At 37.2% G+C, this 16106-nt stretch overlaps 1 protein-coding gene across 2 annotated transcripts in view; it reads left to right on the top strand.

The window, feature by feature from the left end:
- CFAP44 (cilia and flagella associated protein 44) overlaps nt 1-16106 on the top strand; it is a 261809-nt gene that overhangs the window by 185391 nt on the left and 60312 nt on the right. For both annotated transcript variants that reach the window (XM_049876494.1, XM_049876485.1), the window contains 5 exons: nt 472-617; nt 1132-1402; nt 11794-11849; nt 12201-12363; nt 13888-14018. In XM_049876494.1, coding sequence (XP_049732451.1) covers nt 472-617; nt 1132-1402; nt 11794-11849; nt 12201-12363; nt 13888-14018 — 767 coding nt within the window. The remainder of the gene's footprint in view (nt 1-471; nt 618-1131; nt 1403-11793; nt 11850-12200; nt 12364-13887; nt 14019-16106) is intronic.

Below are 16106 nucleotides of genomic sequence, written 5' to 3'. Positions count from 1 at the left end.
AGTATAGCTCTTCCAGATGATCACTTGTCCTCACCATAGGATAAGTTTTACCCAAATAGCTCTTCCTGGAAAATTAACAGTATTTAAAAGTACCCTAGGCTGAAAACTAGCTGTGAAAACAAAGACCTGAAAAGACCTATTGTTAAACACTGCCTATTCATAATAATATTTGAAATAAAATGGAATTCAGCATATAGTTAAAAGTGATATTGCTCTTGTATTACCTTTTAAGGAAAAGAAAATCACTGTAATGTTTTTATCTGTTATAATTGTACATTTGTATATAAACAATGGAGGTGTTTCCTAAAAAATAAAAAACAAACCTATCTATAATCATAGAAATAGTATAAAAGTAGATGTTTTAAAACCTCTATTTTGTATTTTAAATTTTGAAACAATCAAAAAAATCTCCACATGGTCATATGTGTCTCATTGTCCACTGCCGCCCTCTCTGTTATTTATCTTTTCCAGGGTGGCTATGACGCTGGCTTCCTGTATCACTGTGAGTTCCCCCCATTTGACAAAAATCGTGATATCACAGAACAGAAAGATGAACCTTTTGATTTCCGTTTTCTTGAGGGTACAGAGGATAATCCCATCCAATCTATCACTTTCAGGTAAACAGAATTTAAAAAAGCTTAAAAAATCTTATATTCCATTAGTATATATGCTTTTGTCCATCATGGGTCTGGTCAGTTCTTATTGATTCATCCAGATGGAGGGTTACTCAAACAATGTTTGCTTAGATAAAGCAAATGAATAAATGGCATCAAAGCTAACCCTGAAACCGTATTTCAATCACCCATCAAAAATTTGTTTATCGCACAACTGAATTTTATGGATTTACCTGATGTTATTTAAAAGGATGCTATTGCATGGTTAGATAATGACGGGTCACGGTTACAGTGATTCTGTGGACATCACAACTTGAATCGTTAGGCCTTAATAATTGAGAACTGAGCGTACGTGCCAGTCATCCTTCTGAAGATCAGATATATAAGAGCTCCAGATTTCAAACTGGCTTCTTTTCCTCTACCCAATTAAAATTTTAGTCACTTGTCATTCAATTTAAAATTAAACATTATTTTCAGATTAGTATGAATAACAATCTATTTTCTTTTTGTTTCACAGCTTTAATCGAATTATGATGTTTTGTGGAATGGAAAACGGAGCCATTCGAGTCTATATCCTAAGTCAGAATGACTTTTCACTGACCAGTATGGAGGAATACTGGCAATTCAGTATGCATGACAATGATTACGGGCATATTAAAAACATCTCCACTAGCTTTGATGATCGTTTCTTGGTGACTGGTGGAGCAGATAGTAATATCTTTGTTTTCAACATTTTTTCTGAATTAGCATTAGAGAAAGAAATCAAAGCCAAAGTGCCATTGCCCAGGGTACGTAGCTAAGGAGGTACCTAGCTGATGACAACAAAAATAAAAGCTTTATTTTAAGATAGTGATGGTAAGATTGCCCATATTTTTTAAAAACCAAAAACTATTTGGACACATTCATTTTATAGGCTAATCTTACTACCAGTATTATAGATTTGACTTTTTGGTGCTTGTATATTGAACATTAAAGGTGTTGAATTCCCCTTATTTTAAAGTTATAGAACGCCCCCAAATTAAAGAAGAATATAATAAATTTTCTATATCAGTCACTTCCTTGATCTAAGTTTCTGTTTTTCAAAATGCACATTTTTTTTTCAGATATACGTTTTGCTTTTCATTTATTTATTCATTCATTGAAGGGGCAAGCATGGAACTTATACTACACTGTTCCTTTGAAAGGGGCTGTAAAAGTACTATTGTCTTTAATATTAGAATAGACAGTATGGGTTATGATAAAGATTCAGTGTAAATTTTTCTGTTCTTTGGCAGAATAGATTATAGACTTCGTGATGAAGATTGAGGGTTCAGATCCCCAAAATATACGCTTTGTCCTGTCACAGGACCCAAATTTTCTATTTTCAATGGTTCCTTTGGATAAAGTCATGACTTAATAACCATTAAAATTTCTCCTAAAGATTAAAAAAGTGTATTTGAAAGACCGTTGTCAAAATTCTGATAACACATTGATATCCCATTTAGCAGATAGTCAACTTCAAAAGCATACACAAAGATTGTAGGGAAGATATGAGCAGGTAAATTAAAATTTCAGTTAACATCAGCAAAACTTGGAGTATGGACTGCTGTCTAAAGAGGTCCAGATCAAGGAGAGAAATTACAGAAGTGGAAGTGTGCAAACAAGAAGAAAACCTTTATCTTCCTACCTAGTGCCAAGCCTCTTTCTAGAAAACCATATTGTATAGGAAAAAATGCATTCCATATTTTTATAATAGTGCCTTTTTATTGATGACTGCAATCAATATGTCTTAAAACACTGCAGCAGATTCTGATTGAAGAAGGAAAAATCTAAAATAATTGAAAGAAAACAAAGCTCTGCCTAGGTCTGAGGCTCTTAACCTTATTGTTCTTTTTTTGATTTTTATTGTGCTTTAAGTGGAAGTTTACAAATCAAGTCAGTCTGTCACACAAAAACTCATATACACCTTGCTACATACTACCAGTTGCTCTCCCCCTAATGAGACAGTTTGCTCTCTCTCTCCACTCTCTTTTCATCTCCATTTTGCCAGCTTCTAACCCCCTCTACCCTTTTATCTCCCCTTCGGGGAGGAGATGCCACCATAGTCTCAAGTGTCCACCTGTTGCAAGAAACTCACTTCTTACCAGCATCCCTCTCCAACCCATTGTTCAGTCCAATCCCTGTCTGAAGAGTTGGCTTTGGGAATGGGTCCTGTCCTGGGCCAACAGAAGGTCTGGGGGCCATGACCACTGGGGTCCTTCCAGTCTCAGTGAGACCATTAAGTCTGGTCTTTTTATGAGAATTTGGGGTCTACATCCCACTGCTTGCCTGCTCCCTCAGGGATTCTGTGTTGTGTTCCCTGTCAGGGCAGTCATCAGTTGTAGCCAGGCACCATCTAGCTCTTCTGGTCTCAGGCTGATGTAGTCTCTGGTTTATGTGGCCCTTTCTGTCTCTTGGGCTTGTAATTACCTTGTGTCCTTGGTGTTCTTCATTCTCCTTTGATCCAGGTGAGTTGAGACCAATTGATGCATCTTAGATGGCCGCTTGCTAGCATTTAAGACCCCAGATGTCACTCTCCAAAGTGGGATGCAGAATGTTTTCTTAATAGATTTTATTATGCCAATTGACTTAGATGTCCCCTGAAACCATGGTCCCCAGACCCCTGCCCCTGCTACGCTGGCCTTCGAAGCATTCAGTTTATTTGGGAAATTTCTTTGCTTTTGGTTTAGTCCAGTTGTGCTGACCTCACCTGTATTGTGTGTTGTCTTTCCCATCACCTAAAGTAGTTCTTCTCTACTATCCAATTAGTGAATACCTCTCTCCCACCATCCCTCCCTCCCCCCTCTGGTAACCATCAAAGAATATTTTCTTCTCAGTTTAAACTATTTCTCAAGTTCTTATACTAGAGGTCTTATACAGTATTTGTCCTTTTGTAGCTGACTGATTTCACTCAGCATAATGCCTTCCAGGTTCCTCCATGTTATGAAATGTTTCACAGATTCCTCACTGTTCTTTATCGATGCATAGTATTCCATTGTGTGAATATACCATAATTTATCCATTCATCTGTTGATGGGCACCTTGGTTGCTTCTAGCTTTTTGCTATTGTAAACAGTGCTGCAATAAACATGGGTGTGCGTGTATCTGTTTGTGTAAAGGCTCTTATTTCTCTAGGATATATTCCTAGGAGTGGGATTGCTGGATCATATGGTAGTTCTATTTCTGGCTTTTTAAGGAAGTGCCAAATCAATTTCCAAAGTGGTTGTACCATTTTACGTTCCCACCAGTAGTGTATAAGTTTCCAAACTCTCCACAGCCCCTCCAACATTTATTGTTTTGTGTTTTTCGGATTAATGCCAGCCTTGCTGGAGTGAGATGGAATCTCATTGTAGTTTTGATTTTCATTTCTCTAATGGATAATGATCGTGAGCATTTCCTCATGTATCTGTTAGCTACGTGAATGTCTTCTTTTGTGAAGTGTCTGTTCATACTTTTTGCCCATTTTTTAATTGGGTTATTTGTCTTTTTGTAGTTGAGTTTTTACAGTATCATGTAGATTTTAGAGATCAGGCACTGATTGTAAATGTCATAGCTAAAAACTTTTTCCCAGTCTGTAGGTAATCTTTTTACTCTTTTGTTGAAGTCTTTGGATGAGCATAGGTGTTTGATTTTTAGGAGCTCCCAGTTATCTAGTTTTTCTTCTGCATTCTTAGTAATGTATTATATACTGTTTATGCCATGTATTAGGGCTCCTAATGTTGTCCCTATTTTTTCTTCCATGATCTTTATTGTTTTAAGTATTCTATTTAGGTCTTTGGTCCATTTTGAGCTTGTTTTTGTGCATGGAGTGAGGTATGGTCTTGATTCATTTTTTTTGCAGATGGATATCCAGTTATGCCAGCACCATTTGTTAAAAAGATTGTCTTTTCCCCATTTAACTGTTTTGGGGCCTTTGTCAAATATCAACTGCGCGTATATGGATGGATTTATGTCTGGATTCTCAATTCTGTTCCATTGGTCTATGTATCTGTTGTTGTACCAGTACCAGGTGTTTTGACTACTGTGGTGGTATATATAATAGGTTCTAAAATCAGGTAGAGTAAGGCCTCCCACTATGTTCTTCTTTTTCAGTAATGCTTTACTTATCCAGAACCTCTTTCCCTACCATATGAAGTTGGTGATTTGTTTCTTCATCTCATTAAAGAATGTCATTGGAATTTGGATTGGAATTGCATTGTATCTATAGATTGCTTTTGGTAGGATAGACATTTTTATAATGTTAAGTCTTCCTATCCATGAGCAAGGTATGTTTTCCACTTATGTAGGTCTCTTTTGGTTTCTTGCAGAAGTGTTTTATAGTTTTCTTTAAGTCTTTTAAACCTTTGGTAAGATTTATCCCTATGTATTTTATCTTCTTGGGGGCTACTGTAAATAGTATTGATTTCGTGATTTCCTCTTTGATGTTCTTTTTGTTGGTGTAGAGGAATCCAACTGATTTTTGTACGTTTATCTTGTATACTGATACTCTGCTGGACTCTTCTATTAGTTTCAGTAGTTTTCTTGAGGATTCATTAGGGTTTTCTGTGTATAAGATCATGTCGTCTGCAAATAAAGATTTTACTTCTTTCTTGCCAATCTGGGTGCCCTTTATTTCTTTATCTAGCCTAATTGCTCTGGCTAGGCCCTCCAGCACAATGTTGAATAAGAGCAGTGATAAAGGGCATCCTTGTCTGGTTCCCGATCTCAGTGGGAATGCTTTCAGGCTCTCTCCATTTAGGACAATGTTGGCTGTTGACTTTGTATAAATACCCTTTATTATGTTGAGGAATTTTCCTTCTATTCCTATTTTGCTGAGAGTTTTTATCATGAATGGGTGTTGAACTTTGTCAAATGCCTTTTCTGTGTCAGCTGATAAAATCATGTGATTCTTGTCTTTTGTTTTCTTTGTAGGATGGATTACATTAGGAAACCCTGGTGGTGTAGTGGTTAAGTGCTACGGCTGCTAACCAAAGGGTCAGCAGTTTGAATCCGCCAGGCACTCCTTGGAAACTCTATGGGGCAGTTCTACTCTGTCCTATAGGGTCACTATGAGTCGGAATCGACTTGACGGCACTAGGTTTGGTTTTGGTTTTGGATTACATTAATTGTTTTTCTAATGTTGAACCATCCCTGCATACCTGGTATGAATCCCACTTGGTCATGATGAATTATTTTTTGATATGTTGTTGAATTCTATTGGCTAGAATTTTGTGGAGGATTTTTGCATCTAAGTTCATGAGGGATATAGGTCTGTAATTTTTTTTTGTGTGGTGTCTGTACCTGTCTTTACCATCAAAAGAAGATGGAAGGAATACGCAGAGCCATTATGCCAAAAAGAATTAGTCGATGTTCAACCATTTCAAGAGGTGGCATATGATCAGGAACCAAGAGTACTGAAGGAAGAAGTCCAAGCTGCTCTGAAGGCATTGGTGAAAAACAAGGCTCCAGGAATTGATGGAATATCAATTGAGATGTTTCAAGAAACAGATGCAGCGCTGGAGGTGCTCACTCGTCTATGCCAAGAAATATGGAAGACAGCTTCCTGGCCAACTGACTGGAAGACATCCATATTTATGCCTATTCCCATGAAAGGTGATCCAACCGAATATGGAAATTATAGAACAATATCATTAATATCACACGCAAGCAAAATTTTGCTGAAGATCATTCAGAAAAGGCTGCAGCAGTGTATCGACAGGGAACTGCCAGAAATTCAGGCTGGTTTCAGAAGAGGACGTGGAACCAGGGATATCATTGCTGATGTCAGATGGATGCTGGCTGAAAGCAGAGAATACCAGAAGGATGTTTACCTGTGTTTTATTGACTATGCAAAGGCATTCAACTATGTGGATCATAACAAACTATGGATAACACTGCAAAGAATGGGAATTCCAGAACACTTAATTGTGCTCATGAGGAACCTTTACATAGATCACTAGGCAGTTGTTTGGACAGAACAAGGGGATACTGATTGGTTTAACGTCAGGAAAGGTGTGTGTCAGGGTTGTGTTCTTTCACCATAACTATTTAATCTGTATGTTGAACAAATAATCCGAGAAGCTGGACTATATGAAGAAGAACAAGGCATCAGGATTGGAGGAAGACTCATTAACAACCTGCATTATGCAGATGACACAACCTTGGCTGCTGAAAGTGAAGAGGACTTGAAGCACTTACTAATGAAGATCAAAGACCACAGCCTTCAGTATGGATTGCACCGCAACATAAAGAAAACAAAAATCATCACAAATGGACCAATGAGCAACATCACGATAAACGGAAAAAAGATTGAAGTTGTCAAGGATTTCATTTTACTTGGATCCATCATCAATAGCCATGGAAGCAGCAGTCAAGAAATCAAAAGACGCGTTGCATTGGGTAAATCTGCTGCAAAGGACCTCTTTAAAGTGATGAAGAGCAAAGATGTCACCTTGAAGACTAAGGTGAGTCTGACCCAAGCCATGGTATTTTCAATCGCATCATATGCATGTGAAAGCTGGACAATGAATAAGGAAGACTGAAGAAGAGTTGATGCCTTTGAATTGTGGTGTTGGCGAAGAATATTGAATATGCCATGGACTGCCAAAAGAGCGCACAAATCTGTCTTAGAAGAAGTACAACCAGAATGCTCCTTAGAAGCAAGGATGGCGAGACTGTGTCTTACATACTTTGGACATGCTGCCAGGAGGGATCAGTCCCTGGAGAAGGACATAATGCTTGGCAGAGTACAGGGTCAGCGGAAAAGCGGAAGACCCTCAGTGAGGTGGATTGACACAGTGGCTGCAACAATGAGCTCAAGCATAGCAATGATTGTAAGGCTCAGGACCGGCAGTGTTTCTGTTGTACATAGGGTCGCTATGAGTCAGAACCGATTCGACTGCACCTAACAACGATAACAATAACAACAACTTTACCTGGCTTTGGTATCAGGGATATGCTGGCTTCATAGAATGGGTTTAGCAGTATTCCGTCCTTTTCTATGGTCTGAAATACCTTTAGTAACAGTGGTGTTAACTCTTCTCTGAATGTTTGGTAGAACTCTGCAGTTGAAGCTGTCTGGGCCAGGGCTTTTTTTTGTTGTTGTTGGGAGTTTTTGAGTACCTTTTCAGTCTCTTCTTTTGCTATGGGTCTGTTTAGTTTTTCTACCTCTGTTTATGTTAGTTTAGGTAGGTAGTGTGTTTCTAGGAATTCATCCATTTCTTCTAGGTTTTCCAATTTGTTTAAAAAAAAATTTTTTTTTTTTACAATTTTTCATAGTGATCTGATATGTTTCTTTTAATTTCAGTTGGGTCTGTTGTAATATCGCCCATCTCATTTCTTATTTGGGTTATTTGCTTCCTCTGCTGTTTTTCTTTTGTCAGTTTGTCCAGTAGTTTATCAATTTTGTTGATTTTTTCAAAGAACCAGCTTTTGGTCTTATTAATTCTTTTAGTTGTTTTTCTGTTTTCTATTTCATTTAGTGCTGCTGTAATTTTTATTATTTATTTTCTTCTGGTGCCTGAGGGTTTGTTTTGTTTCTCTCTTTCTATTTGTTCAAGTTGTAGGGATAATCCTTTGATTGGGCCCTTTCTTCTTTTTTCCTGTGTGCATTTATTGATATAAATTGCCCTCTGAGCACTGCTTTGGCTGTGTCCCAAAGTTTCTGATTGGAAATGTTTTATTCTTGTTGGACTCTGTGAATTTCTTTATTTCATCCTTAATGTCCTCTATAACCCAGTCTTTTTTGAGCAGGGTATTGTTCAGTTTCCAAGTGTTTGATTTCTTTTCCCTGCTTTTCCTGTTATTGATTTCTACTTTTATGACCTTAGGGTCAGAGAATATGCTTTGTGATATTTCAATGTCTTGGATTCTGCTAAGGCTTGCTTTATGACCTCATATGTGGTCTATTCTAGACACTGTTCCATGTGCACTAGAAAAGAAAGTATACTTGGTTGCATTTGGGTGCTGTGTTCTGTATATGTCTATAAGGTCAAGTTGGTTGATTGTGGCATTTAGATCTTCCATGTCTTTATTGAGCTTCTTTCTGGATGTCCTGTCCTTCACTGAAAGTGGTGTGTTGAAGTCTCCTACTAACTGTGGAGCTGTCTATCTCACTTTTCAATGCTGATAGAGTTTGTTTTATGTATCTTGCAGCCCTGTCATTGGGTACATACATTTTTGATATGGTTGTATCCTCCTGGTGTATTGGCCCTTTAATCATTATATAGTGTCCTTTCTTATCCTTTGTGGTGGATTTAACTTTAAACTCTCTTTTGTCAGAAATTAATATTGCCACTCCTGCTCTTTTTTGACTGTTGTTTGCTTGATATATTTTTTCCATCTTTGAATTTTAGTTTGTTTGTGTGTCTAAGTCTAAGGTGTGTCTCTTGTAGGCAGCATATAGACGGATTGTGTTTTTTAATCTATTCTGCCACTCTCTGTCTCTTTAATGGTGCGTTTAGTCCATTAACATTCAGCGTAATTATGGATGGGTATGAATTTAGTGCTAACATTTTGGTGTCTTTTTTGTGTGTGTTGTTGGCAGTTTCTTTTTCCAACTTAATTTTATGTGCTGAGTAGATTATCTTTATATATTGCCTTTCTCATATTCATTATTGTTTATTTGTTTCTGTTGAGTCTCTATTTTTTTCTTGTATTCTATTTTGATGTGTAGGATATAGTTTGTTTCCTTTGTGGTTACCTTATTATTTACCCCTATTTTTCTTAATTTAAACCTAATTTTATATCTTTGTATTGCCGTATCTTCCTCTCCGTATGGAAGATGTATGATTACATTTCTTAGTCCCTCTTTATTGTTTTCTCTTTTTTTTGATTGGGTTGTTTGTCTTTTTGTACTTGAGTTTGTGCAGTATCATGTAGATTTTAGAGGTCAGGGATTGATCGGAAATGTCATAGCTAAAAACTTCTTCCCAGTCTGTAGGTAATCTTTTCACTCTTTTGGTGAAGTCTTTGGATGAGCATAGGTGTTTGATTTTTAGTGGCTCCCAGTTCTGTAGTTTTTTTTCTGCACTGTTAGCAATGTTTTGTATACTGTTTATGCCATGTATTAGGGCTCCTAACGCTGTCCCTATTTTTTCTTCCATGATCTTTATCATTTTAGATTTTATATTTAGGTCTTTGATCCATTTTGACCTCATTTTTGTGCATGGAGTGAGGTATGGGTCTTGTTTCATTTTTTTGCAGATGGATATCCAGTTATGCCAGCACCATTTGTTAAAAAGACTGTCTTTTCCCCATTTCACTGTTTTGGGGCCTTTGTCAAATATCAATTGCTTATATATGGATGGATTTATGTCTGGATTCTCAATTATGTTCCATTGGTCTATGTATCTGTTGTTATACTAGTACCAGGCTGTTTTGACTACTGTGGCGGTATAATACGTTCTAAAATCAGGGAGAGTAAGGCCTCCAAGTATGTTCTTCTTTTTCAGTACTGCTTTACTTATCTGGGGCCTGTTTCCCTTCCATATGAATTTGGTGATTTGTTTCTTCATCTCATTAAAGAATGTCATTGGAATTTGGATCGGAATTGGATTGTGTCTATAGATTGCTTTTGGTAGAATAGACATTTTTATAATGTTAAGTCTTCCTATCCATGAGCAAGGTATGTTTTTCCACTTATGTAGGTCTCTTTTGGTTTCTTGCAGAAGTGTATTGTAGTTTTCTTTGTATAAGTCTTTTACATCTCTGGTAAGATTTATCCCTATGTATTTTATCTTCTTGGGGGCTACTGTAAATGGCATTGATTCGGTGATTTCCTCTTCGATATTCTTTTTGTTGGTGTAGAGGAATCCAACCGGTTTTTGTATGTTTATCTTGTATCCTGATACTCTGCTAAACTCTTCTATTAGTTTCAGTAGTTTTCTTGAGGGTTTTCTGTGTATAAGATCATGCCATCTGCAAATAGAGATAATTTTACTTCTTCTTTCCCAATCTGGATGCTACCTTATTGTTCTTAAGAAGCGTCTGGGAACACTAAAAGTACAAATGCCTGAAACCCATCCAAGAGCAGTGAAATCAAAACCTCTGAAGGTCAAGCCCAGGCACCAGTAGTTTACAAAATATTCCCCATGTCATGCTAATGTGCAGCGAGGTGTGGCAGCCATCGGCATTATTTTGGAAATGTTGATAAGATGTCTGTTTGGCTCAAACTTAATGTGAACAGCTGTGACCAGGAGACAGCTGGCTGAGTATTAATATCAAATCCTGGAAATCACACTGACGGAGGAGAACCAAAGGGCTGAGCTCAGGGCAATAAAAGAATAAAAAGTAAATAAAAATGAATCAATTTATGTCTGATGTAATTAACACAAAGTACGATTTACTAACCATCATTGTCTCTTCCATTGGCCATGTTTTAGTAAAGACATAAACCTTGACTGCCATAAAAATACGTAGCTTTACATCTCATATGTCAAAATATGGGCACAGTAAGAAAACAAAACAGTCTGCGTCTTTACAATGAATGACAGCAAAACAGAGACCTATCTATTATGAAAGAAAAAAGTGGATACCCAAGTTTAATTTTACTTAAGACCGGATTAGTTAGCAAACTAAGACTCTTGTTTAGCTCGTTGGTTATAATTCTTCTTCCTTAACAGCACAAACTAAGACATTTTACAGCACGGTACCTGAATAAATAAAGCACTTTTAAGAGTTTTACTTCATTGTTGTTGTTAGTTGCAACTGAGTTGATTCCAGCTCATGGTGACCTCATGTGTGCAGAGTAGAACAGCTCCATATGGTTTTCAAGGCTGTGACCTTTTGTAAGCAGACCTCTGGGCCTGTCTTCTGAGATGCCTTGGGCGGGTTCGAACCACTAAACTTTTGGCTGGTAGTGGAACGCTTAACTGTTTGTGCCACCCAGAATGATCAGGTTTCAAGGTATTTTTTTTTAATACTTACCCATTTAAATGAAGCAGAAACACATAAGTTTAGTCAACTGCCATTTTTTTCCTTGTTTATTTTTGTGAAAATATTTTCCAGGCCTACAAAACCAAAAAAATCAAAGCCGTTGCTGTCGAGTCGATTCCAACTCATAGTTACCAGACTTACAGTGGTTAGAAATTGGCAGGAAAAAAATGCAGTTTACTTCTTACTTGATGTTTTAAGGGAAATATTATGCAGTTTAAAAACCTAACATTTTCTCTGCTTCCAACAGTTTGGAATTGAAACAGAGGCAATTCCACAAGATATTGAAGATCCCAAAGCTTACAGGTATGGGAATTTTTAATAAAACACTGACCGGGCCTGAGTATAGGGAAACCCTGATGGCGTAGTGGTTAAGTGCTACACCTGCCAACCAAAGGGTCGGCAGTTCAAATCTGCCAGGCGCTCCTTGGAAACTCTATGGGCAGTTCCACTCTGTCCTGTAGGGTCCCTATGAGTCAGAATCGACTCGACGGCCCTGGGTTTGGTTTTTTTTTTTTGCTTTTAGGCCTGAGTTTTGCAAACCAACGTTTTATAGAAGTTGACCAAGCTAAATGACTTTCCAAATTATTGAATACTTATTTTCTCTTATACATTTCTGTTTGCTAACCTCTTATCCCTTTAAATTTCTGTGTTCAGTATTGAGAATGCCAGGAAAAAAAGAGAACATGATAAGTTAATGAAGGAAGTGGAAAAAATAAAGGCTGAAAAGAGAGAAAAGCTGAAAGCTTTGAGGAATGAATTTTTGAAACTGCTGGAAATGAACAAAGAACTACCAAAGCATATGCAGCTGAAACGAACAGTAAGCCTAAATAAATCTGATTTTAATTTGAACACATGCTATTTTTTTTTTTTTTTATTTCTGTGTCAAGACCACAATTTTGCCAACAAATACAAACACTTCAAATGTCATTTTTAAGCTTCCTTTTCTTTGTCTGGCCAATCAGTGTGTTTGTAGCAATTAAATTACAGGAGAACTTGACACGCATCTTGGTTTGCATGCAGATGAGCCTTTTTACAAAGTTTACTCCTAGGTTTAGCCACCTCAGGTTTTTTTTTGTAGAAGATAAGATGTAAATCAATGTGTATAAATAAATACATTCCTGGACGTACAATATGGAGATTTTCTTCTGTGGTATAGGTTTGAGTCTGATTTTTAACCCTTACTGTACTTAGACAAGAAATCTAACTGTTGCATAGGTGCATGTATAATTTTATTCTTTGTGGTCCCATTTCTATGATTCATGAGCTTCACTAAGAAGACAGTATCTGGTTGATCTACAAAGTTTCTAAAAGATGACTTGTTATAGTTGTAGCTGTGGGGACATTGACCAAATTAAGAGAATTCTGTATTAATATTTTCCTTTTGTGACTTACTGCAAAGCCTCATCTACCTGTTATGCTTAAATTTTTTCCTAAACGGAATTACTGTCGAAAGTCTAATCAAGTAAATTCATCATCCTAAGTGTACCCCTGGGCTCCCCAGTCCTGTAATTCTAGAAGCACTTCACCAATTTAATGTGAAAAATGCTTTGGTGAAATCTAACTCGTAATGAATTTCTGATTGAATAGGCTTCTGTGCTATTTTTCTAAGAAAAAGGTTACCACTTTCAGAGTATGGACGAGATCATTTAAAACAACTGACGCAAGTGCTGTAACTGTGCACCGTACACACATCATTACTTAAAACACAAACACCTCTGGGAAGAAAAATCACTGCTTACAATTTAGTGTGAATGAAGGCTCTGATATTTTTCCAGGGTTGAAAACCCTTCATGAAGGTAAGAAACGTGAAGGCCCCTAAGTTTCCTTTTAGAAGAAAGTGAACCCCTTGGTGAAGGACATTCAACCAGAACTTGGTGATATCAAGAAGATTCCAAAGACTTTGCCATCTTTCCTGGGTGGAGTCACACAGGGGGGGATCTTTAGCTAATCTTTAGCTAACTGATCGACTGCTATGAGGCTCCGCTCTGGCCCAGGCAGTTATGTAATAAGAGTTGTTTTTGGGTGATGAAAATATTTTTTATTTTAACTTTGTACACTCTGCAAATGTTCTGTCAACATTCATTACTTTTGTCATGGGAAAAATCTTCCAATATGTAGCTTTAATTGTATTATTGTTAATATTTTTGAGATCTTTTCTCTGTATTTTGTGGACATAATCACTTTATTTCTCTTCTAGAATGGAAAGAGTTTATAATATTTGAGAGGGAGTTACGATACAGCATGAAATTGAGGATAAAACTTAAAACTCTGTATCTATGTATGAAACAGAGTGTGTTGGTAAAGTACCCATTTGACAAGCAAATCTCCTACTTGTCCACAGGATTTTGATATAGATTCCAAAATTCGTGCTGAGATTAACAGAAAAACCGCTTATAAAATTCAACAAGTGGAAAAGGAATTAGCTTGGGAAAAAGAGAAATGTCATCTTGGCCTAAGGAAGCTACAGAGCAGGTAGAATCTCTATTTCCTGCAAACCAGGATGTTTGAGTGAAGTAGTTTACAATAGCTTCGTCAGAAGTGGTCAGATAAGAGGTGTTTCAAAGTATTCCCCAGCCCTTAAAATCCCCAGGAGACCTCTTGCTACTGCGACTGACATCTTTCTGAACTTCGCCCTCACTCCTTCCTAGTTTAAATCTAGGAAATTTGTTTAACAATTAAATTTTTTTACAGATCAAATGATATAATAAATTTTACTTTCTGGTTTTGATAAATTATTTATTTGGTATCAAATTACTATATGATCTTGTATGTAATAAAAATAAGTCAAATGGAACCAAAGGACCTATAATGAAAGAAAACAGCTTCCTGTCCTGTCCCTCTCCTGCAGCAATTCAACTTCCCAGAAGAAATTACTTTCTTTGCCTTTCTATTGAGATATAATTCATATACAGTCATGTGCATAAATCTTAACTGAACAGATTGATAATATTTTATAGATATTTTATTTTATATATATTTATATTTTGTTTTGTATATTATTTATATTATATATATATCTTCACTACTCAAGTCAAGATATAGAGCACTCATAGCACCCTAGAAAGTTCCCTTGTGGTCCCCTCTCAGTAAATACCTGCCCTCCAAAGGTAAACATTCTGATTTTCATCACCATAGATTAGTTTTTGTCTGTGAACTTCATTTAAATGAAATCTTACCTTATGAATTCTTTGGCATCTGGCTTCTTGTACTCAGTTATGTTTGAGATCATCCATATTGTTGCAAGTAGTTCATTCTTTTCCATTGCTTTGTAATATTTCGTTAAATGGTTATATCACAATTTATCCATTCTAGCCCTGGTAGTGCAGGGGTTAGGTGCCCGGTTGCTAACTGAAAGGTTGGTGGTTTGAACCCACCAGCTGCTTCTTGGGAGAAAGATGTGGCAGCCTGCTTCCCTAAAGATCACAGGCTTGGAAATCCTGTGGGGCAGCTCAATTCTGTCCCATAAGGCTGCTGAGTTGGAATCAACTTGACGGCAATGGGGTTTTTACGGGTTACTGTTGACGAACATTTGAAAACTTTGTGGAGCAGTTCAACTCTGTCCTATAGGGTCACTGTGAGTTGGAGTTGACTCAATGGCAATATCTATTACAATAATGTAAACAGCAACTATACATGTGGACCTTGCCAGACTGAGTACACAGAAATCAAATCAACTACAGCTGGACAATGAATAAGGAAGACCAAAGAAGAGTTGACGCCTTTGAATTGTGGTGTTGGCGAAGAATATTGAATATACCATGGACTGCCAAAAGAATGAACAAATGTGTCTTGGAAGAAGTGCAGCCAGAATGCTCCTTAGAGGCAAGGGTGGTGAGACTGCATCTTACATACTTTGGACATGTTGTCAGGAGGGATCAGTCCCTGGAGAAGGACATCATGCTTGACAGAGAGTACAGGGTCAGCAGAAAAGAGGAAAATCATCAACGAGGTGAATTGACACAGTGGCTGCAACAATGAGCTCAAGCATAACAACGATTGTAAGGATGGCGCAGGACTGGGCAGTGTTTTGTTCTGTTGTGCATAAGGTTGCTATGAGTCAGAACCGACTCGACGGCACCTAACAACACAACAACAGCTGTGGAAAGAGACAATGAAGAAGCTCAATATCATCAGTCAGAACAAGGCCAGGGGCCAACTGCAGAACAGGCCATAAATTGGTCATATGTAAATTCAAGTTGAAGCTGAAGAAAATTGAAACAAGTCCATGTGATCCAAAGTATGACCTTGAGTATATCTATCCCACCTGATTTTAGAGATCATCTCAAGAATAGATTTGACACATAAAACACTAATGACCAAAGACCAGACGAGTTGTAGGACATCATACATGAAGAAAGCGCAAGGTTATTAAAAAGGCAGGAAAGAAAGAAAAGACCAAAATGGATGTCAGAAGAGACTCTGAAACTTGCCCTTGAATGTAGAGCAGCTAAAGTGAAAGGAAGAACTGATGAAATAAAAGATCTAAACAGAAGATTTCAACGGACGGCCCAAGAAGGCAAAGTAAGCTATTATAATGAAATGTGCAGAGGCTTGGCTTTA

Source organism: Elephas maximus, chromosome 1, assembly GCF_024166365.1.
Source record: "Elephas maximus indicus isolate mEleMax1 chromosome 1, mEleMax1 primary haplotype, whole genome shotgun sequence".
Taxonomy (NCBI): domain Eukaryota; kingdom Metazoa; phylum Chordata; class Mammalia; order Proboscidea; family Elephantidae; genus Elephas; species Elephas maximus.
This window is presented reverse-complemented; position numbering and strand designations above follow the sequence as displayed.